The sequence below is a fragment of the Scylla paramamosain genome, chromosome 12 (genome assembly GCF_035594125.1).
Source record: "Scylla paramamosain isolate STU-SP2022 chromosome 12, ASM3559412v1, whole genome shotgun sequence".
Classification (NCBI taxonomy): Eukaryota; Metazoa; Arthropoda; class Malacostraca; order Decapoda; family Portunidae; genus Scylla; species Scylla paramamosain.
Window position 1 is genome coordinate 27,319,569 of NC_087162.1, and position 23,379 is coordinate 27,342,947.

At 42.4% G+C, this 23,379-nt stretch overlaps 4 protein-coding genes across 8 annotated transcripts in view; 2 read left to right on the top strand and 2 right to left on the bottom strand.

Annotated features, from left to right (window-relative positions):
- Positions 1 to 203: 203 nt before the first annotated feature.
- LOC135106054 (facilitated trehalose transporter Tret1-like) lies at positions 204 to 3,316 on the bottom strand. The gene is made up of 3 exons (XM_064014875.1): positions 2,765 to 3,316; positions 1,838 to 1,976; positions 204 to 1,640 (listed from the first exon to the last, which is right to left on the bottom strand). The coding sequence occupies exons 1-3, from the start codon at positions 3,053 to 3,055 to the stop codon at positions 316 to 318; spliced, it is 1,755 nt and encodes a 584-aa protein (XP_063870945.1). The 5' UTR covers positions 3,056 to 3,316; the 3' UTR covers positions 204 to 315.
- A 2,447-nt stretch (positions 3,317 to 5,763) lies between these two features.
- Positions 5,764 to 18,453, top strand: LOC135106055 (mucin-2-like). Of its 2 annotated transcripts, XM_064014877.1 has the most exons (6): positions 5,764 to 6,009; positions 8,492 to 8,679; positions 8,965 to 10,418; positions 12,300 to 12,433; positions 12,520 to 12,656; positions 18,203 to 18,453. In XM_064014877.1, the coding sequence occupies exons 2-5, from the start codon at positions 8,589 to 8,591 to the stop codon at positions 12,632 to 12,634; spliced, it is 1,794 nt and encodes a 597-aa protein (XP_063870947.1). In that variant the 5' UTR covers positions 5,764 to 6,009; positions 8,492 to 8,588; the 3' UTR covers positions 12,635 to 12,656; positions 18,203 to 18,453. The 2 variants fall into 2 exon arrangements, with proteins under 2 accessions (XP_063870947.1, XP_063870946.1); XM_064014876.1 differs by lacking the exon at positions 18,203 to 18,453 and having other exon boundaries at positions 5,767 to 6,009; positions 8,469 to 8,679.
- LOC135106058 (deformed epidermal autoregulatory factor 1-like) lies at positions 13,323 to 21,237 on the bottom strand. 3 transcript variants are annotated; one of them, XM_064014886.1, is made up of 9 exons: positions 20,864 to 21,237; positions 19,779 to 20,060; positions 19,174 to 19,319; positions 18,975 to 19,074; positions 18,197 to 18,317; positions 16,818 to 16,996; positions 16,113 to 16,279; positions 15,470 to 15,605; positions 13,323 to 14,956 (listed from the first exon to the last, which is right to left on the bottom strand). In XM_064014886.1, the coding sequence occupies exons 1-9, from the start codon at positions 21,089 to 21,091 to the stop codon at positions 14,765 to 14,767; spliced, it is 1,551 nt and encodes a 516-aa protein (XP_063870956.1). In that variant the 5' UTR covers positions 21,092 to 21,237; the 3' UTR covers positions 13,323 to 14,764. The 3 variants fall into 3 exon arrangements, with proteins under 3 accessions (XP_063870956.1, XP_063870958.1, XP_063870957.1); XM_064014888.1 differs by having other exon boundaries at positions 21,099 to 21,216; XM_064014887.1 differs by lacking the exon at positions 20,864 to 21,237 and adding an exon at positions 20,333 to 20,639.
- A 1,338-nt stretch (positions 21,238 to 22,575) lies between these two features.
- Positions 22,576 to 23,379, top strand: part of LOC135106056 (protein tweety-2-like) — an 89,543-nt gene continuing 88,739 nt past the window's right edge. Inside the window, exon 1 of one of the 2 annotated variants that reach the window (XM_064014882.1) lies at positions 22,576 to 22,758. The gene's annotated coding sequence lies outside the window, so the exon portion shown is untranslated. The remainder of the gene's footprint in view (positions 22,759 to 23,379) is intronic. The other variant, XM_064014880.1, reaches the window with a different exon arrangement.

Here is a 23,379-nt window from a genome sequence, read left to right on the forward strand (position 1 = left end):
AACCAATGGAAGAGGAAGAAAAATGGACTCATTTACCTGGGAGGTCGGGGGGAGGGGGAATCCTGTTTTCTGTGAGAGTGATCTCAGTCCTTGTCAGTGTGGAATGAGTGCAGCAGAGAAGCAACACCTAACTGTGTTCATGTTAGTCACTCCCTTCAGAGTTACCAGATGTCTGAAATGTAAGCAATTAAAACACCTAGTAATAATTAATGATTAATACATAATTTATTGATTTATATACAAGTTTATATTTCTACTTATATATAATGACTTGTATCTGAAAAGGAATAGCTGGTTCACAGAGAAAATTCAGCATCAAATGACTCTTGGTTTCTTAGTTCCAGGGAGAGTGACACTCCATACACTGCAGGAGTTCATGGATATTTTGTGCATATGATCAGATTGCTTTGCCTTGAACTGGGTGCCTGAGAGCCTCATGGAATGTTTTGCTTTTAGACGAGGCGTGGAAATATCCTCCAGGGTCCTGCCCCGAGTTTCTTGTAAACCTAAAATAGCAACGATAACCAGAAGTATAGAAGAAATGCTGAAGAGCCAGAAAGCACCCTCGTGACCCAGTGCGGCTACTGTCATGTAGTACGTGTGAGAAGACGTGAACCCTCCCAGCATGAGAAGACATGTCAGAAGAGAAAGACCTGCGGCCCGACAATTGGTAGGCAGGAGCTCGCCCTGCAACACGGTAATCACTGGTAGTCCTACACCGGAGAATAAAGTAAAGAATAGTATCAACATGAGCGGCACCCAGTTGATATCCGGGTTTGTATTTCCATTTAAATGAAAATAAAATCCATAAGCAGCAGTGCAAACCGAGCACAGAAAAAAGGATGCAATGATCAGCGGCTTTCTTCCCAGTTTATCGACCACACCAATGTGGATAATAATTCCAAATATTCTGGTAAAGCTGCAGAACACTGCGCTGAGATACGGATCTACGGCGTCATTTGTTACCTGTAGGATAGGCACAAGATACGTCATCAAAGGGCAACTTCCGCAAAAAGCTACAAAAACTGCTATTAGAGATAAAACACAGAAAGTATGACGTGTTTCTGACTGAAATAACATCTTCATCTGCCGCCAGACGCTGCCGCCGCTGCAGGTCTTGATCTCCGCCTGCTCTGTGATGTCATGAAGTTCTGGCAAAGGATCGTAAGTTGTTTTCCGGAAGAAGACCAGCGCGGAGTGAGCCTCGTCCATTCTATTTTGAGTTATCAGCCAACGAGGAGAGTTGGGCAAGAAGAAGACACCCAGAATTGGAAGCACAGAGAAAATGGAGCACAGCAGTCCCACTTGGCGCCAGCTGAGTGGCAGGCTGCCGATCAGAGTAACAACTAAACCTCCGAGATTTCTGGACAGCGTCATTGTCCCAAGAAGTCTGCCCCGAATCTTTCTATGAGATATTTCTAAGAGGTAAAGATTTGCCGCTGGTGTCAGCATACTCATGGTGAGGCCGAGGATGAAGCGGGCCATTTGAAGAAGCCAGGTGGTTGGTGAAAAGGCGAGTGTGAACCAAGCCAGGAGAGAGAACGGGAGCCCCACCAGGAGTGTTTTTCGCTGGCCAAGTCTCACCAGCAGTGGCCAGCTGAGGCAAGTTCCCGCCACGGCTCCCAGATTTACAAGACTTCCTGAAAAAATAAAATAAAATAAAATAAGTAAATAAAAACAAAAAATGATAAATAAATAAACAAAATTAATAAATAAATAAAATAAAATAAATAAGAAATAAATGAAATGAAAGTAAATTAAATAAATGAATAACAAATATAGTCTCCTCAACAGCCATAAATTTATGGTCCAATGCACAGATAAAATATGAACACACCGAAGAGCGCTGCCTGGTGCGGGTCCAGAAAGAGGTCCTCGGTGGCGGCGTCAGTCATCTGTGGCAGCGTGACTCCAGAGAAACAGAATGCTGTGCCTGCTTGAATCTGTATAAGCGCCATCACCAGCGTGGCCATTGTCTGCTCACCCGACCAACCATGTGCAGGGCATGACACGACACACACACACACAGAGAGAGAGAGAGGGAGAGAGAAAGGAAAAAAAGAAATGAGTAAAAGGTATCAACTCTTTGTGAGACGTGCATCACTAAAATTATTACATTCAACACACACACACACACACACACACACACACACACACATAGTATATGAGGATGAGACTAATAGATAATTTGATAATGGCACTACTACTACTACTACTACTACTACTACTACTACTACTACTACTACTATAATACTACTACTACTACTACTACTAATAATAATAATAATAGTAATAATGCTGATGATGTTGATCTTGCTGTTTTTTTTTTTGTTGTTTTTGTTGTTGTTGTTGTTGTTGTTGTTGTTGTTACTTTTACTGTCAATATTATTACTGGCAAGGTTACTCGACTGTAGACAGCGACTTTACAAATATCATGAGTCACCGTCGCCTGGAGGATGCCATCTCTGTGTTAACCCACCATAGCATACAAATGATTCACTATCAACGACTTTTTTTTTTTTTTTATGAGGATGCTTGATTAATACACTGTACAGATCGTCGGTTCGAATGTGTGTGCGGTGGTGGTGGTGGTGGTGGTGCCCCGGCTTGTAACACTGCTGGTGGCGGTGTTCATGACGGTGGTAGGTGGTGTAGCGGTCGTGCGGTATTGCAGATGAATCGTGATGGGGGGATGTAAAAGTCCCACGTGTGAATGACAGAATAAAGAAAGAAAGAAGAAGAAGAAAAAAAATAATAAACTCACCAGACGAAACGTTGCCCATTCAAAATGTGGTGTGCTTCTCCCACAGCAGCAGGTCTTAAGGCGGGTCTCTTGATGGCTGGCTCTCCTGCCCGCGTCGTCGCCGAGATGTACTCCCGCTGCCTCATATTGGTGTGGCTTCGTGGTGGGAGACGTTTTATCACTCTCAATGTGGTTGTAAATGTACACTGGCGACTGTATTCCGTTGCAATAGAACTCGTGCACGGGGTTCTCTTGCCTGGGATCAACCACATCTATGTTGACACTCATGTTTACTTCCGCTTCAGTTCCCATCTGACACACACAGCGAACTTCACTCTGGACGGGGTCGCGGTCTCTTATGACAGTACCTTTCCCGCCGAGTGCCTGGATGCGTGTGGCGGGTGATGACGACTTGTAGATCTTGCCTTATGCCACTTGCATAAATGCCTCAGGTATCATTATCACAGGCACTCATTTATCATTTCCCTACTGTCATCAACAGTCTTGTGTAGTTCCTGGAATTGTTCTGTTAACAGCACGTGACGTCAAACTACTAACAGGATTTTGACTCACTGGGCTGAGAACAGTTCAGTGGACGTCTGGCGGTGGAAGAGGAGGGAGGAGAGGGAGGAGGCGAGTGCTTATACAAGGAAGCGGTGTGGGAGGAGGGGGAGGGAAGACCAAGGGAGCTGGAGTGCAAAGGTAGACGAACCTGTGGACACAATTTATATATTCGTGGCAGAACTGGACAATTTACCGAGCAAGAGTGAAGACGTACAGGTGGTGGAGCAATAAAAAAAAGCGAATATTAAGGAAGTTATGGCGACCAGAGAGCAGAAACAAAGATCTGAAGGTTTCGTAACAAGGACCGCTGGGGTGAGGACCGCGTGGGGGGAGGAAGAGAAAGCGACAGTGGTCAGGATCCCAGACTCACCTTACTTACGTATAAAAGCTGACCCAGACCTTGCTACTCAAACCTTAGGCCATCACTCAGAGCTATGCATTCTCCTGCGTCCATCACTGCTAAGACATTTGATTAGTCATCATAAGAAAATATTATTGCCATTATTACTCTCTCTCTCTCTCTCTCTCTCTCTCTCTCTCTCTCTCTCTGTGTGTGTGTGTGTGTGTGTGTGTGTGTGTGTGTGTGTGTACCATATTCTGAAACATTTTTGCGCCACACCTCCATTACATTTTTTTTTTATGGTTCTAGTGGAAGATTAACAATATTTCTCCGTTATTGACAGGGGAAACACTCTTGAGAACCCAGGTAATCATCTCTGTGGCCTTTGAAAATAGTCGTGGTGAAAGAGCAGAATGTTTCAGAGTATGGGGCTGTGTTGTGTAAGTTGATTTTATGGTGCAGATATACCCTGTCTTCATACTGGTTGCAAAACTTTCACTTGTTGCTCCTTCATGAATTCAAGACCAGTGCAGTAATCATTCTCGGTCATGCTGACGTGTTAGTTACAAGAGAGGATGCCTTTCCGTAGGTGCTCATAAAAGGAACATTGGATAACATGCAGGGAGCGGACTGGCTTGTGTGACCCCTTCATGACGTTGAGGGAGCTGAGAGAGAACGGAGGATCTCGCAAGAGGGAGGACTGTGTTAGTATTGTACGGTGTTGATGCGTCAGAGCGAGAGAGAGAGAGAGAGAGAGAGTGAGAGTGTGTGCAAGCCCTTCCTTCCCCTCCTCCCCTCACATATACGAAGTCAATTAGAGACGTGTCAAAATAAGTCACAACAAGGACAAATAGTCTGCATTGTAGCTGTTTTCATTCTTATTCCAGTAGGACCATTCTTTTGGAGTTTTTGTCGCTTCTTACCATTGCGTGACAGGAAGCTTGGCTGGGAAAGAGACAAGAACTTAGTGAGTGATCTGAACTGGAACACTTCATGGGTTTTTTAGTGGTTTGGGAGAAATTCAGTAATAAGTCACGGCAAGAAAAGTTTTTATTGATAGAAATTACTACTTTGTTGCATGAAAATGATGCATGGCGGCGTGAGACTGATGCTCACTGCTAGAAGGCCATGTGTGTGTGATGTGGAGAAATGCTCATCGTCTCTGACCTTTGGATCACCCTCATCTTACTGGGATAGCTGGTATTTGGGGCGATATCACTACCTGCTCTTCCTGCTTCCTAATTCAGTGGTTTTCTAAGTGCGCGGCGGAGTGTGTGACGCACTCCTTGTGATCAAGGCATGGCTCGTTCTGGTATTTTTTTTTTTCTAGAATATGGATGAAAAATTAAATGAATCAAATAGATGGATAGATAGATAAATTATATAAGAATTAAAGTATGAAAATAGATAAATAATCAAGTAATAAATGCGAGAGGAGTAGTTAAACACTCTTTACAAGACTCTCCAATCAATTCCTCTCCCTTAACCGACTATTACATGTATCCATTACGTGAGATTTGGTACATTCGTTTATTATATTTATTTTATTCATGCAAAAAATGAGCCATTGTTCCCACATGTTCTGCAGCATGTTATTTGTCTGTTATTTTTCTTTTTGATAGGATAGTGATTTGTCAGGTGACTTGTATTGCAAACTACTGTGTCATTTAGGGAATTATTTTCTATAAGGTTAATTTTTTGCATTTATTCCAATAAACAAACATTGCAGTAATGCGGAAAAGCAGCCATGGTAGCCACCTCCGCTGATGGCTGAGAGCAATGCCTTGAATTGAGGTTATGTTAAAACGTTTCACAAATTAGATACAAGCACGAAAAGAAAAATATAATGCACAAAAGGCACGTTCCTTGTTAAGCCTTTGTATCATCTATCTCTTATCGCGATGTGATAATGAATCACCTGTTGTAGTTCACACTACGCAAACAGCGCCACGATGCACCAATAGGACAACATTGGTTTGCGGTTACAGGTTCGTGTCTGTTTGATAAAGTGGGATCCAGGTTTCCTGCTGAAGATTTCCTCTTTATGAAATGAAACGACTAAAAACCTAAAAATGTGTTTATCATATGAATGTAACGAATTATGAATTATGGAAATTTATCATGACAACAACAACATATCTTCAGAACGAGAAACCACAGTCGATGACAAAGATAACAAAGACGAGTGATAATCAAGATTGTCAGTGGCACGCCCCTCGACGCCCATCTGTGATAGCGGCTCGGTGGTTCCCTCCATCACAGCCACCATCTCAACGAGCAGCGCCGCCAGGGGCTCTGTGCTACCGCTGCGGCCGCCACTGCACTAGAGCAAACACCTCATAAAAAAAGAAAGACAGGAAAGGTAAATTATGAGGGAATTATATTTAAGGAGAGGAAGCGCCTTATTAGTATCGGTAAGGGTATCAGTGTATTGTTAAGCTGAACACGATTGTTTCATTATTATTCTTGCTCCGGCAATCACATTGTGTGTGTGTGTGTGTGTGTGTGTATGTGTGTTCTTCGAAGAGATTGTGCTTGTTTATAATTTACCTGTTCCTTTACTTATTTTCTTGTTTATTTGTGATGAAAAAAGTATATTATGATCTTGTTCGGTAGAGGAAGTATTAAACCAGTGCTTCTTAACTTAGTTGAAGGTACTGAACACAGCAAGTTTCGTACGTGCATTCACCGATCCCTTCGTAGTTGGAAAAATAAAACAGTGCACAAAATGAACCATGCATCAGCTGCACACAAAATCACTATGTTCAAAGCAAAACCAACAAAACATGAATTTCACACACAACCAATAGCATATCTCAATGAATATTCACTGCAAATCAATGTGACTTTTGCTGTTGCCTTTCAGAGAAAAGTTCAGAAATGCGCGGCTTCACCTTGGCACGTGCCACTCTCATATAATTTTTGCAACAAAGTTTGTTCCTTTTCTTCGTTTTTATGTCTACTATTCTAGAAAAAAGATAGCTCGCAAAGATACGTTGTAACAAACGGTATGAGTATCTCAAGGGCTTTCTTAGCAATAAGAGGGTGCGCTACGATTTAGTTGAACCTGGATCTGCTGAAATTCAATGATTTCGTCGAGGTATTCATCATTGATATCTACTGTCGCAACACTAAACGTGAACGGCTGTCTCACGCATGCTGGATATGACCCTGGTGGGGAGGTATCCGTCGAGAGACTGCGAGCTCATCTAAGTGCATGGCAATTATTTGCTTCAGTTCCCCAGGTACAAAAATGTCTCCGATTACAGACACGTCTTCGATCTAAACAGTCGTCCAGCAGGGGAAAGTTTGCCAAGTTATCAATCTCTGTTCGTCGTTCCCATAACGGTAGCTTTCTTGGGGAAGCCTTCAGGTTTTCTTCCGCTTCGATGATGCTGACGCCACCGCCCTGCATCTGTTGACTGAGATGATTAAAAGCATCTAAGATATCGGCCATGTACGCCAAAATGAGAATGAACTCAGAATTTTCGAAGCAATCTGTTCTCGAAAAAAACAGGGATAATTCCACACTCATGGCAAAAACACGATTCAGCACCTTTCGGTTAATCTGGATATCACGTCCGTGCTACAGACAAGTACGAAACTCGCATGTCATGAAGAAGATGCGGTGCTTCAGAGCACTATTTCGCACATAACACATTTCCACTACAATTTTTAATACTTCTGCCAGTTTTGGAGGCGAGATTTTTGTTGTCAACGCATACCTGTGCAGAACACTGCGTAACAGTGATGTGTGGTGCACCAAAACCAGAGTTTCGTCCCAGCATGACTGGAGCTTCGTTCGAACAAATCGCAAAAACCATATCCTACGAAAGATCGTTATCTTTGAAGAAATCATCCACAAATTTCATCACGTCGGCTGCCTTAGTTGTTGTAAGAAGCTTACAAAAAAAAAAAAAAAAAAAATTCCTTTATCATGTCGACCTCTCAAATGCAAGAGTTAACCAGTACTTTCAATTATTCATCCCTTTCTCTGGTAAACTTTAGAATTCCCTGCCTGTTTCTGTGTTTCCATCTTCCTATAACTTGAACTCTTCAAGAGGGAGGTTTCAAGACACTTATCCTTCAATTTTTGACTACCGCTTTGGACCATATTCAGGGATCGGCATCTCAGTGGGCCTTTTTTTTTTTTTCTATTGGAGCTACAGCCAATGATGGCCAAGCGGAGCGTGACGTCACGAATCATACGAGTGAGGTGAACACACACACACACACACACACACACCTCCGCCGAACCCCTAAGACTGACTCACCGAACCCTTGGGATCCGATCGAATCCAGGTTAAGAACCATTGCATTAAACTTTTCACTGCCAGACGATTTTTCCTATAATCATCAACATCCTTTCACATAGTTATTTAGTCTCTTCAATAGGTGTGGTGCCTAGAAAACACAGAATATACCTCCTCTCTCTCTCTCTCTCTCTCTCTCTCTCTCTCTCTCTCTCTCTCTCTTATTGATTCCCACGCAAACGTTTTTCTCTGCTGTACTTTGAATGTTAGCAAAGAAAGACAATACCAGTGAAAGAGTCAAGTAGTGCTGAATGATATGCTTCATGACTATGGTTCGTATTCTGAAACTCTGCGACTATTTTCAAAGGCCAAAGAGATGATTAGCCAAGTTCTCAAGTGTTTCCTCTGTTAATAACGTAAAAATCTTGTTAATCTATTACTAGAAACATAAAACATCTTTAAAAACCTATGTAACTTCAACTAGAGCCTTTTCAAAGTAATGGAGGTGGTATATAGAAGGGTTTCAGAATGTGGTCCTGTGGTACCCCTATAAAATATGTCAAAACAGTTTCTACGTCGTTCCGGAATCAGACAAACGGTTTCCGAAGCCAAGAGACACTAACACGTGGGACACACCTCGGTTTGCCACTCGTCTCATCTCGAGCCTGCCCAGGGAACTAGGAGAGCAATGGGAGGCTGGACCAGGAAAGGGAGAATCCTGCCGCTGGTGGTGATGGTCCTGATCATGAGCGACTGTCACCTTCGAGCAGCAGCAGCAGGTGAGAACAGGACAGTGGTGGCCATGTGCTGAGTGTTTCTGTACAGACTGTTACTACTACAACTACTACTACTACTACTACTACTACTACACATTTTCTTGTTTTATTTTCTTCTACTACTACTACTACTACTACTACTTGTTTAATTTTCTACTACCACTACTACTACTACTACTACTACCACTACTACTGCTACTACTACTACTTGTTTTATTTTCTACTACTACTACTACTACTACTACTACTACTACTACTACTGTCATTATCATTCCCTCCCCCAAACAGGAACGAAGCTGGAGGCGTTGCAGGAGGTTCAGGACGCGCTGGATCACGCTGACCAGTCTCTGAGCGACCTGAGAGACTTGGTCACCGGAATCATCTCCACGGAGGAAACAAACATCACCACTGCTGCTACTTCTGCCTCGTCTCCACCACCCTCCACCACCATCATCACCACCTCCCCCACCAAACCCCCACCTACCACCACCACCACTACACCCATCACCATCACTATTACACCCACCACCGCCACTGTTACTACCACTAAACCCACCACCACCACCACCACCAAACCCACCACCACCACCACCAAACTCACCACCACCACCACCCCTAAACCCACCACCACCACCACCACCACCACCACCACCACCACCACCACAACTACCACCAAACCCACTCCGAAACCCACCACCACCACCACCACCACCACAACCACCAAACCCACCCCGAAACCCACCACCACCACCACCACCAAACCCACCCCCAAACCCACCACCACCACCACCACCACCACCACCACCACCACCAAACCCACCCCCAAACCCACCACCACCACAACCACCAAACCCACCCCGAAACCCACCACCACCACCACCACCAAACCCACCCCCAAACCCACCACCACCACCACCACCACCACCACCACCACCACCACCACCAAACCCACCCCCAAACCCACCACCACCACCACCACCACCACCACCACAACCACCAAACCCACCCCGAAACCCACCACCACCACCACCACCAAACCCACCCCCAAACCCACCACCACCACCACCACCAAACCCACCCCCAAACCCACCACCACCACCACCACCACCACCACCACCACCACCAAACCCACCCCCAAACCCACCACCACCACCACCACCACCACCACAACCACTAAACCCACCCCGAAACCCACCACCACCACCACCACCAAACCCACCCCCAAACCCACCACCACCACCACCACCAAACCCACCCCCAAACCCACCACCACCACCACCACCACCACAACCACCAAACCCACCACCACCACCACCACCACCACCACAACCACCAAACCCACCCCGAAACCCACCCCCAAACCCACCACCACCACCACCACCACCACCACCAAACCTCCCACTAAACCCACCGCCAACACCTCCAAAATGATAAATGACTTCGATAATGGCTTCATGGTGGATTGGGATACAGAGACGCCGGCCCCGTGGTGGATGAGAGTCAACTTGCATCTACGAAACATGGAGGAACTGACGGTAGCGATCGGAGAAGGACGCACGGATGTCAGCCACGCCCGTCTGCTGGATGAGGAAGCCGCCGCTATGGATGACCTGGTGGATGATGGCGCGGATGATCCCTGCCTCGTGACGGAAGGGGAGGTGGACTACGAGCTTTACCAGTCTGTACAGAGCAGCCTGAAGAATTCCTCCGATCTCGTAGATGAGCTGATTGCTGATGCTAAGGTGTGTGTGTGTGTGTGTGTGTGTGTAAAATCTACGGGTTAATCTACACTTATGTGGTTTTGTTTTTCTTTCAGTTGGTGCACATTCTTCACTGCTGCAAGGCTACTGATGTTTTAAAGATTCACACTTCCTTTCGTGGAGATCCTCGACGCTCAGGTTCAGGGTATACACATTACAACTAGACTTCCTGATGGCTATTGTCCTTTCCTACAGCTGCTGGTGTTTTCCTCCAAAAACCGCCAGATTTCAGCAATTTACATTACATTACATTTACATTACAATTTTAGAGGAGGGAAAGAAGAAGAAGCAAAGTTATTGGAGATATTTTTGGCTAGATGCCAGAAATCACGAGGGGAGTTAGATCTTGAAAGGTTTTGACATTTTCTGTTAATGAAGGAGTTTTTGGCTAGTTGGAGAACAGACTTGGCATGGTTCCGGGCAGAAATATAAAGTGCATGAGATTCTGGTGATGGAAGGCTAAGTACCTTTTGTGGGCCACCTCTCTATCATGTATAGCACGAGAACAAGCTGTGTTAAACCAAGGTTTAGAAGGTTTAGGACGAGAAAAAGAGTGCGGAATGTACGCCTCCATGCCAGACACTATCACCTCTGTTATGCGCTCAGCATACAAAGACGGGTCTCTGACACGGAAGCAGTAGTCATTCCAAGGAAAATCAGCAAAATACCTTCTCAGGTCCTCTCAACTAGCAGAGGCAAAACGCCAGAGGCACCTTCGCTTAGGGGGATCCTGAGGAGGGATTGGAGCGATAGGACAAGATAAAGATATGAGATTGTGATCGGAGGAGCCCAACGGAGAAGAAAGGGTGACAGCATAAGCAGAAGGATTAGAGGTCAGGAAAAGGTCAAGAATGTTGAGCGTATCTCCAAGACGGTCAGGAATACGAATAGGGTGTTGCACCAATTGTTCTAGGTCATGGAGGATAGCAAAGTTGTAGGCTAGTTCACCAGGATGGTCAGTGAAGGGAGAGGAAAGCCAAAGCTGGTGGTGAACATTAAAGTCTCCAAGAATGGAGATCTCTGCAAAAGGGAAGAGGGTCAGAATGTGCTCCACTTTGGAAGTTAAGTAGTCAAAGAATTTCTTATAGTCAGAGGAGTTAGGTGAGAGGTATACAGCACAAATAAATTTAGTATGAGAGTGACTCTGTAGTCGTAGCCAGATGGTGGAAAACTCGGAAGATTCAAGAGCGTGGGCACGAGAGCAGGTTAAGTCATTGCGCACATAAACGCAGCATCCAGCTTTGGATCGAAAATGAGGATAGAGAAAGTAGGAGGGAACAGAAAAGGGGCTACTGTCAGTTGCCTCAGACACCTGAGTTTCAGTGAGGAAAAGAAGATGAGGTTTAGAAGAGGAGAGGTGGTGTTCTACAGATTGAAAATTAGATCTTAGACCGCGAATGTTGCAGAAGTTAATGAAGAAAAAGTTGAGGGGGGAGGGTGTCAAGACACTTAGGGTCGTCGACAGAAAGGCAGTCCGACCTGGGGACATTTATGGTCCCCTCCCCAGATGGGGACTCCGAGGCTGGTGTAGGAGTCGCCATGATGATTTTAAAATTTTTGAGTGAAGGGTGTGTGTGTTATTAGGTGCTTGTAGTTTTGTGTGGAGGAAGAGAGTTGTCTTTAGAGGGCAAACTGTGACTGCCCCCTTGTGTTGTGAGACACAAAGGGAAACGTTCAGTGAGGTCACAGCTGGGTTTAATGATAAGTTCACAGCACCCCCTGAACAGTGCTTTAAACCTCACTGGGAGTAATTATCGTTTCGGCAGGTGTCTACTGCCTCCTCCTACTGAAGTGTGTATGCGTGCGTATGAACTATACTAACTGGGTATGTGATTAAACTGGTTTTCTTCCTTTGTCTGTCAGGCTGACAAGGTGGAACTAATAGTCACCCTCGTGCTGCTGTCCGTCTTCTTCGTCGTGGTGCTCACAGGCCTAATAATCGCTCTTATTCGCCCATGGGCAAAGCGATCCGGCCTGAAACCCAACCGCAGTCAAAAGTACGTGAAAATATTATGTATGACATAATCAGTTAGTTAGTACTATTACCTTGTAGGTGTTTAAGACAGCAACTGGTGATACACAGGGCCGAGGGTAACGCTGTGGCCAAGGATGAGGGACGAACCTTTCCTGATGCCATCTTCGTTCAACACTCGCACGTCAACATGGACCCCTACAGCCAGCATGACAGCAAGATTTAGCACCACAGACGTCCCAGGCATGGTAGGTGCTTGTTTGGCTTTTATTTCTACATCACATGGTTTATAAGCAATATTAATACCATTACGAGAGAGAGAGAGAGAGAGAGAGAGAAGAGAGCGAAAATGTAAATGAGCATCAGGCACATATTACGCATAGGTTAACTGCGGAATTGCTGTCAGTGAATTTTGTAATTCTAGAGGCTTTTCTCCAGGGATGCACCATATATCTTTATTTGCAAAGTTCTGTGTTTTCTGACCCCGCGAATATGTGTAGAAGGAACTGTGTGTATTGTTGTTTTATGGCTTTTTCTATTTTACTTAAAGAAAAAGAAGTGCCCTCCTTGATATCACAAACAGTTTGTGTCTCTGGGCTAGTCTGACAGAGATAGTGAAGATCATGTGCTGCCTCAGGACGAGGAGCTGAACTTGGAGATAGTGTGTGGCATCCCTTTGACCAGCGCCACACACTCGGCTGTGTTTGTTTCATGTTAATGATTGGTTTTTGACGTTGCTCCACGTCACGTGACTGAATATTTATGACATACTTGTCTGGTCAAAATTAAAACATGGCTGACAGACTTATCGGTCCGAGAATGAAGACAGGTACTGTAGTTATTTTTTATATGCCTATATGCCTTTGTAGGCATGTATTGTTCATCTTCTTACAATGCAAGAAATAATCAATGGAAATCTTTTTTTATTTTTATTTGTTCAGTTACCTTACCGGATATCACCTGGTATGTGAAGGAAAAGGCAAGTTGTGAAAAAAAAAAATCACTATCATTAATATAAAAATACACATTAACATGGTGGTTGTCCCAAAATACATCAACAATTGATCATTCAGAAACAATTGTTCAAACTACTTTAGAAATAATGAAAAGATGAAAAATAGTTGCTAAGATACAATACTTTTCAGGTACATTCCATAACATATTTCTTCTTTAATGTGTAATGAGATAACCATGTGCATATATACTGGCTTATATACCAACATGTTGTATTGCATTCACCTGGTGTCTGTCCTATCTTGTAAAATGAATGCATCAAAAGGATATACTAATGAATACATAGTGGATAAAATAAATTGGAAAAATCTTGGCATGTACTTTTCTAAGCAAACTGCTATATACAGCAGCACAGCCTCATAGGGAGAAATGTCTTTGGCTCTCACTTTCAAGAAAGATTTTGACTCAACACAAAACTGAAGTCAAAGCTGAATTCACATGCTCTGAGAGCAGGCATTAAACACAAAAACTGAAGTCAAAGCTGAATTCACATGCTCTGAGAGCAGGCATTACCTTTGTTGAAATTTAAAAAGACATGACATGATCAAACACTATATTTTATTTCTTGAAGGCTTTGAAAGAGCTTAATGATTTGCTGCTGGAGTGGTCCAAATGAAACAAAGAATGGGATTCGCCTTTAGAACAATCATGCAATATCAGGCTCTTGCATGATCCATTCAGACTGAGGACTTCAGGATATTTATATTCATATAACACACTCTACTCACTCTTAAACAAATAATATATCAGTAAATAATTATTAATTACAATTCATAACTCACATTCTTAATACATACTTAAAAGCATTAATGCAAAACTCACTCAGGCCTCATAAAAGACAAACTTTAAAGTACAGCATAAGTACTTGATTACAATTTGTTAACAGTCCAGCACTCCACAGTGGAAAGACACACAGCAAACGAATTAAAAAACAATGAAAGGTCAGTTTTTTTCCTGTACATGCTTCTGCACCACGTGTCTCGTATTCTAGCAGCAAATTATTTTGCTCTAAGTATTTTTTTGGTGGAAAGGCACTTCTAATTTTACTATTTTAAATTTGTTTCCTGCATGAAGCTGATTTGGTGAATAATAATGAAGGTCATACAATAGCAAATTGTTTTGAAAGAAAAAGCTAAAAGGAAGGATAATTTTGACAACAGCAAAAAGTCAATTTGCTATTAATCAGACTGACTGAACGAAAGATCAACCATGCAGTCTGGACTACCCAGGCAGGAAACTGAGAAAACTTTCTTCCTACTTACTCAATTGTTTCTGTCTCATTAAAATATCAGTGTACAAATGTAAGCAAATAACTTGGTGGTAATTTTGTTCCACTTAGTTTTCAATCAGAAAGCATAAAAATGTAGCCTGGAGTCTGAGACACTGTGTTTAGTGGATCCTCCTGAGTGGGGCTTGACCGCCCACAGTCAGCCTGGTGGCTGGGCCAGTCCCGGCGCTGGCAGAAGGAGCTGCAATACGCTCGATTCTGGCAGCCTGAGCATTCAAAGTCACTTTCCCGGTTACAATTTACACACTGAAAAAAAATAAAAAAAAATAAAAATAAAAATAAATAAAGAAAATAAAAAATAATATAAATAATAATAATAATAAAATAAAATAAGTAAATAAATAAATAAATAAATAAATAAATAAAAAATAAATAAATGAATAAAAATAAATAAATAAAATAAATAAAATAAATAAAAACATAACACCATCATGATTACCAATGGCAGCTCACCCATGTATGCATTTACATACTTGTGTATATAAACCTGATATGGAAGGTTATACAACTAAGTTTCAATTTAAACAAATTTGTCTCACATGGCAAATGTTGTATGACATCTGGTAAGGATCATACTAATATACTGGAGTTATTGGGTTGTATAATGTTAGCAAAAAATACAAAGCACATCTTTTAAATTACCAGAAAAGGCACCTTTAGTAGTAATTGAGTTAGAGGATAACTAATGGAGACAAAGTTAAATAATTTATAATATATAGCAAAACTTTCATGACAGAATGTGTGCAGAGGATTACTTACTTTTTTCTGGACACCATTAATGGGAGGCGCTGGGTTTAAGGCTGGCACGCTGGAGATCAGAGAGTCCAGCATGATGGGCTGCAAAGACTGGTTGCCATCGTCTTCTCTGACTTGGACTAGAAAACCTTCTGATGACCTGCAAATTTGATACTCAGTATAGTTGTGAGGAATAGATCTGTAAAGAATTTGATCTAAGCATATCTTACTTTTAACTTCCATTAAGTAAAGTCTAGTCTTGTTCAAATGCCCAATATTAAGAACTCCATCACGAACCACAGGCCACAAGCAAACTCTCTCCTAAATGAGGGATGTTCTTTCATATTTACAGCATTTTTCCCAATGTTTTCTATCTTTCTTTTCATTTTAATATATGTGTTATCTACTCCCTCCAGGTGACCAAAACTATCTCTACTTGTTGTATTTTGCCACTTCCACCTCTCCAGAACTAATTCCTTTCCTCCTTCTTCCCATCAAGTAATCTAAAGATCACATGTCTCTTCATGTAAAATCCTCTCGATCTTTTCCACCAGCACAGGACAAAATCAGGACAGTACATTTAAAGTCAACTTCTTCCTTTACCTGATCATTCAACAACAATGAAAAAAAATTAAGTGTAAAGAGGAAAAATAAGTTCAATGCTAACTTTGCAATGTTTGAGAGTTGTGCCTCGATCTTGGCCTGTGTCAAGGCTTCGTCTTTTTCCTGCTGAAGTTTTTGTCGCAAGTTCAGAGTCTCTTGCCGAGTTTTGTCACGTAGCCCATCCAGAAGAATTTGTGCTTCAGACACGTTTCGCTGAAGTCCCCCTAATATCTGTCAAATAGAGGGTGTTATGAATGTCCTGTTAATTTCAAAGAATAAAGTGTGAGAGCATTCCATGTCATCCTAGAGAAAATGTACTCAAAATTGCTTGTGATATTCGATGTATTTTCTTATTTATATATATGGTCCCCCACTTCCTTCTCTCCCAAGGGGATCCCACATATGCAAGTGAATATATCTTACCAAAAAAAAAAAAAAAAAAAAAAAAAAAAAAAAATGTCTATATGGTACCTTTTGGTGTTGTATTCAAATGTAAATATACAGTTATTAAAAGGCAGGATTATAAACTGGAATGCATCTCTATTTTCGTAAAGCAAATGTTAGAAAATTATACATAAAACAAACTGAGTAAGCTCTTGAGAATACATTTCCTCCAATGATTAACAGTGCTTTTTATGCTATGGAACATACTTCCTGTTTATAACAAGGATCTAGCATACTAAAATTCATGTTGTTTTTTTTCCAGAGCTGTTTAGTTTGATATAATAATCATCTTTAGATATTATTTATTATTGTCTACATCAAGTACCTCATTCATGCGCTCCCAGGCCTTGTCAAGTGGCAGACTAGCAAATGATACAGCTGGTGATGTGACAGATGAGCTTGCTGTTGGAGGGGTGGCAAGGGGTGCAGGGGAGTGGGTGGCTCCTCCCAAGACCAATCCTGGGACTACTGCCAACTCTCCAAGACCAGACACAGGCAGAGTCACTGGTGTGCATGTGGGTGGAAACATGTGGAAGGTCAACAATCAAAGTGCCTATAGCCTGTAGGCACAGGTATGGAGCTAGCTACGCTTTCTCAAAACTGATACGACCTGGAAACCAGCTATTTGAAATTGACTGGTTGTGCACTGTATCATTCTCTACAATGTTACCATTGTTTCTCCTTATTTACTGTAATTTTAATATAATAACACATCTAAAAAGTCCAGCAGAAAGACAAAATGCTAATGGGAAACTGAAAATTAAATATCAAAGAGAATAAACTTAATTATGAAACTCAAAATAAGTAGTTTCAGTTGAATGAAGAATACAGTTCTGGTAACTGTATTCTTCTATCTTTGGTATCAAGATACAGAGAGAGAGAGAGAGAGAGAGAGAGAGAGAGAGAGAGAGAGAGAGAGAGAGAGAGAGAGAGAGAGAGAGAGAGAGAGAGAGAGAGAGAGAGAGAGAAATTACTTAAGGATCATATGAATATATGTACATATGAATGTCCAGTAAGAAAGAGCAAGTGTAGAAGAGTTGCATCTAAAGACTTGGTGGCCAGGAAGGAAGGCAGAGTTATAAGTGGACAGTGAAGATTAAGCATCCTCCTTTAAATGTTAAAATGTGAGAAAATATTTGGGAATGTTAATATATACATAAGATGCCTTTGTGTTGGCTACTTTCCTTTACAGGGATGTCGGCTATTATACAGACATAGATGGATCCTTAAAATATAATTTTGTTATTTGCATGGTTTCAGTTTTTTTACATTATTAATAAGAATTAAGAGCAATGATACTGGAGCATTGTTGAATGATTGTGCATAACAAAAGCAAATGGAAAGCAGTTGCAAGTGTGTGAGAAATGAAGCAGCCCTGCAATCTTTGAGAGAGGCGCTGCACACTGACAGCATCACACAGGTGTGGGGCACTCAGGTGTGGTAGGATTAGACTACTTGCTATGAAGGACTCTTGTTCTGTGTGAAGGCTGCCTATCTCCCTTCCAGTCTCACAATTACTGAGCCCCTCTCAAACAAATGCCATCACAACACTCTTTTCTTCATTGTTAAACTTGTCAGAACCCATTATGATATTAGAATTAAATGTGAGCAATGAAATGAGGTTGTGGCAGAAATGGGCAGGAGAGTGCAGAGGAGGTATTTTGTCATTTTTTTTCTGTCCAATGTAAGTTTAATAGATTTTACCTGTAGGTGTTGGAGATGACTGGTTGGATGCGATTCCGTGCTTCAGAGCCTTCTCAGTGTTAAGGAAGAAACGGTCCCTCCTTTTCCTCTTGAATGGACGATGGAGACGAATTGATCCAGCCTGGGTCAGAATGCAAGACACATATTTGCAATATGTTTAACTGGATCAGTGTACATACATATATAGCATAAATTAATTGGAGTCATATTAATTTCATCTACTTGTAGTTCTCTTTGTTGAACATAAAGTCTCCTAATTTTGAAGTCTAAGATGATTATATAAACCTCTTTCTCTTCCTGCTGATTTGAATTCAGTTCTCTGTAAACAGAATACTAGAGGATGCTTGTTGGCTTTAACACTTGAAAACTTTCCTCCAGACATGCAAATCAGCTTGAGGTAGAAATGTGTATCATATTCATTCAGATGCATCATATATTTTATTACTATTATTATTATTATTATTATTATTACTATTATTATTATTATTATTATTATTATTATTATTATTATTATTATTATTATTATTATTATACTTTTATGTGTGTGTCTGTCTGTGTGTGTGTGTGTGTGTGTGTGTGTGTGTGTGTGTGTGTGTGTGTGTGTGTGTGTGTGTGTGTGTGTGTGTGTGTGTGTGTGTGTGTGTGTGTGTGTGTTATAGTAATATGATTAACATACCCAACATACTAGCACAATAAAGACACTGACTGACATTGTACAGTTGTTGCTAAATAAGACAACTTTTGATTAGATATGAGGAATCAAGAAAGTCTTACTAACAGCTTCTTCATTATGTAGACAGGCAATGCATGAGCAGGAGGTGGCATGCATCTGCAGGAAGCCCTCCTCAATTAGTGTCAGGAGGCTCTGACCTTGAAACCTGCAAAGAATATTTTGTAAGTTATGATCACTTACAAGTCAGGCTTTAATAGTATGGTAATACTATTGTTCTTAAAATCCATAGATCAAACATACACACCTGATGCTCCGTTTCCAGTCTTTGCTGGCGGAACGGCCACAGTGAACCTCAAACTCTGTTGGAGTGAACCATTCCTTGTCCAGCTTGATGCACTTGCCACGAGATCCCGAGCCAAACCTGTTTTTATGGAGTTCTGCAATGGTTTTCTGTAAAATAAGGCACAGATCACATTTTGTGCTTGATTCCTCAATCTCCTTCTGAGAGGGTCCTGCTTTTTTTCCTGTTTGAAGGAGGCTGGACAATGGCACAAAGAATATGAAAAAAAAATTTGCTCTGTTCTTTAGAAAAGTCTCAAATGGAACTATAACAGACTTCCAGAGACACCTTGATACTTCTCTCTCTGAATTGTTTGTCATGGGAAGACAGAAATAAGAAACAGGAAGAATATTCTTCTAACCAGGCCATCCCTATGACATAGAGGAAAAAATTATAAATTAAATTGTAAATATAACACCAAATACATTAAGTAAATTAATTAACTGAACTTACTATCTTCATACAGTCAATAAAATCCTATAAATATACTGCATATCATGTTATATATGTATTAGTGGTAGATATTTTTTGGTACTTTATGTTGATCACTTGCAGTCTATCAGCCTCACCTTGCACCTGACCCAGAGGACCGGCTCTTGTGCTGCCTCCTTCCAGTCTGGCTCAATGTTGAAGGCAGAGGTGGTTTTGAAGTCTGGTAGGGAAGTAGTGGTTGTGGTGGTTTTGATAATAGTCTTGGCAGTAGTGATGCTAGCAGTGGCAGTTGTGGTGATGGCAGTAGTAGTGGTGGTGAGGCCTGCAGCAGCATTGGCAGTGATGGTGGTGGTGGTGGTGTTGGTGGCAGGGGAAGACACCTCATGGAGGAGACTGGTGGCAGCAGATGTACAGTCTTCCTGTGTACATTATACATGTGTAAAAAGAAGTGAATCATACAGATAAGTAAATAATGAAAGCAATCTGACAGACATAGGAAGTTTTGTCTTGGGTTGGGAACACTGTGTAGCACAAATGGAAAACCATGTACTACTTTTACAACATAGTCATAAGATAAACTAATAAAGTTACTAGTAGTTGGAAATATAATCATAGCAACAAGGTAGTGTAAAAAAAAAAAAATCACTAAACTGATCTTACAACAGTACTAAGAAATCGATTCTTTTCATACGTGAGTGTGGCAAGGCACTGCTGCTGAGTTCACATGGTGCAGCTGCATATACTTCCATGGTCATTTTGAACCTTCCTACTTTTCTGTAAGTTTCATTAAGTTACAGAAGGTTGCCAATCCCTTTACATAGTTTGTTCTTTTGTGCCATGATCGCCTTTACTTGGTATACACATGTATCATCACAGCGCCTCGCTCCTCCACCAATTAGCTACCTAACAGTCAAAACACGAGGTGTATAGCTAGAAGCGATGCTTTGCCGCGCGGAGGAAGTCAATAACACTTATCAAAACACTTTGAATAACGATATTTGCATGGTGAAATATGTAAGGATTAAATATATGGAGGGTGCTGCCTATGGAAATAACACCATTATTACTTGATTATTCCCTCAAAGTTGTTACCTAGTTAAATTATTTGTCAGGTTTTGTCTGACTGAATGGAACCAGTGTTGGTTTAATTTGTCAGTTTTCACAAGGGCAGTGCCAGGTGTGGGTGCCGGAGTGCCGCCTGGGGAGTGCCTCGGATGGTTACCTTGGCCAGCAGTGCCGTCGCGGGGGTTAGTGCCACCTCAGGGCCAGGAAGCGTGACGTCATGGCTGGGGTTGATGACGTTCCTCAGAGGAGCAGTAATGACGTCAACCAGCCGATCCCGAGCTGCGGGGACGACCTTGCCGAGCGGCGCCGAGGGAGGCCGAGGTGACCCGAGTGTGCCTTGCCCCGCCGACCGCCCCGCCCCACCACATCCCACACTGTCCTCCATGGTTCACCGGCTCTTGTCTCGCCCCGCACCTGCTGCTGGCTGCCATCCGCGGGCTATAGGGCACAAACAAAGTTTGCCAGGTGGAATGCCAAGAGTGAAAACATGGCCAACGACCACCATCTCCTAAATAAGGTTCCAATAACATTGGTGGTGAAACTACAAATATTTTGTTATTGAATGATCATTGCGCGTAAACATTATAAGAATATTGCTTACAGGGATTTGTTATTATTTCACTTGGGAAATGGAGGCGCATTTTTTGTTTACATTAATGAAACAATTTTTAGAAAGCTTTGTTCAGTTGAGGTGAGGAACGTTTTCTATGACGGTAAAGGATGAACTAAAGGCGAAAACTATTACCGTGTGTTTTGCCTAAATGATCCCTTGAGTGGTCAGTATCGACTCCCAGGGATCAATATGAGTAACCGAGGTGTCAACAAATTTTCTAAGGCTCTCACAGAGCTCTATGTGAGTCTTAAGCCATCCAGAAGATGAGTTGGCGAGGCGGTATTACCCGCGGTGGGATGGTCAGCCGCCAGCGAGAGCTGCATCAGCGGTAATACTACTAGTTAAGGTAATATTCACCTTTTTAAAATGAATGGTTGGTGAGCAATCTGAAATTACATGAAGGAGTCGACGAACTGAAGAGTTTGATATCCCTGTTGTAAAGTACACGACGTATGTGAGGCAGTGATACCGATTTTTTTTTTTTTTTTTTTTTTTTTGGCGGGGCGGTGGGGGATAGGGACCAGGTGGTTCACGGCTCCTTTTGATTTATAGCAAGCCTCAGGTAGAAGTCAGCAAAAAGGTTTCAACTAGTATAATACATTATACCATTCATAAATCACGTCTTATCAAAATACAGCATAGTTTTGTAGTTTAGTCACCCCATATTATTCAAAGAAAACTACACATTTTCTCATATCATTTATAGGGAGCTCTTATCGAAATGTATAGATAGGTTATTTTAATGTATAAGTTGAATTTTATGTTTTCAGTGCTTGTTTATTTATTTATTTATTTACTTGTTTATGAAGCAAATCATTATCGGGATAAGCAAATTCATATACTTGTGTGATTCAAATTACGAACTCAGTATCTTTAAATTTCTGTTACTTTCTATGTCATGGGCTACTGCAATATAAAGCAATGTTAAAGCTACGTTACTTGCACCTTTATTCTGGTAGTGCAACAGAGCTCTTTGCTTCTATACTGGATTTATTTGTTTATTTACTTTTTTTTCACTATGGTAGAATATCGCCGCGCCACGTGAACCAGTATTAGCACAGCTACATCTTTTGGAAACCTTTAACATGGAATGAAGTGGCTGCTGTCGTCTAACTGGTTTCTAATGAGGAGATGAATAATTTATAGCTATATAGTTGTGTGCATAATTCATAATAATTATCTCTCCCCCCCCCTCTCTCTCTCTCTCTCTCTCTCTCTCTCTCTCTCTCTCTCTCTCTCTCTCTTTAAGTGGAGACACAACTTCTTCCACATCGCGGGTTCTTCCACAGTCGCAGGCGCGTCGCTAGACCGTCCCGGACGCGAGTCGGTCTTCGCGACTCACGGGCAGTGTGTGTTCCTCGGTGGCGGGCGGAAGGTTGCGCTCAAACTCTGTCTTGTTTTGTCCAATGAACGGTTGACTTACAGCATCTCTCACTAAGGTAAGCAAATCTCTTTTGTTTTCACTGATCACAGTATCCTAGTGTGTCCGGGGGAAGTGGGGGTAAAGAGTGTTGCAGTGTACTTTGGGCAGAATACTCTTTTGTGTTGGCGCGGGAGAAATCAATACCCAGGAGCGGGGTTTGGAGGAGGGGCCACCATGTTTCGGTAAGACTTGCAAAAACACCTCCCATTTAAGGCAGTGTCGTGGTGTTGACGGTGGCCCACGTGCCGAAAGGTGACTCAGGCCGTGGCAGAGCGTGTAGCGAGGACGTTGTGTGCTGGCGGCCTTTGTTAGGGACACGGAGACGGAGCGAGGGATGCCGCCAACCAGCGAGAGGGAGGGAGAGGCCGCCACAGCATCCACTTGATTGACGGCAGGTTTTGGCAGACTCGTTGACGTGGGCGACCCTGACACTTCCCCAGAATGACAATGCAGGCCTAGTGACGGGGCGGGGGTCGTGTCCAGCCTTGCGAGGGACGGCCAGGCGTTTTGTACGTGCATCAAGGCGTGCAAGGCTGGAAGGGAACAATGAGGGCGTGCGAAACCAACACCAACTTTTGTCTTGGAGGCGTGTGTTGTCATGCAGTCCAGGGCGTCACTGTGATGCGTGGCTGCCCTG

Coding starts and splice junctions, on each gene's coding strand:
- LOC135106054 (XM_064014875.1), bottom strand. CDS start 3,055: ATGGGAACTGAAGCGGAAGTAAACATGAGTGTCAACATAGATGTGGTT. Junction 1,977..2,764: donor AATGGGCAACGTTTCGTCTG/GTGAGTTTATTA, acceptor TCGGGTGAGCAG/ACAATGGCCACGCTGGTGAT. Junction 1,641..1,837: donor GCACCAGGCAGCGCTCTTCG/GTGTGTTCATAT, acceptor TTATTTTTTCAG/GAAGTCTTGTAAATCTGGGA.
- LOC135106055 (XM_064014877.1), top strand. CDS start 8,589: ATGGGAGGCTGGACCAGGAAAGGGAGAATCCTGCCGCTGGTGGTGATG. Junction 8,680..8,964: donor CCTTCGAGCAGCAGCAGCAG/GTGAGAACAGGA, acceptor TCCCCCAAACAG/GAACGAAGCTGGAGGCGTTG. Junction 10,419..12,299: donor AGCTGATTGCTGATGCTAAG/GTGTGTGTGTGT, acceptor TTTGTCTGTCAG/GCTGACAAGGTGGAACTAAT.
- LOC135106058 (XM_064014886.1), bottom strand. CDS start 21,091: ATGGAGGACAGTGTGGGATGTGGTGGGGCGGGGCGGTCGGCGGGGCAA. Junction 19,075..19,173: donor GACTGGAAACGGAGCATCAG/GTGTGTATGTTT, acceptor TATTCTTTGCAG/GTTTCAAGGTCAGAGCCTCC. Junction 16,997..18,196: donor GTCATCTCCAACACCTACAG/GTAAAATCTATT, acceptor CATGCACACCAG/TGACTCTGCCTGTGTCTGGT.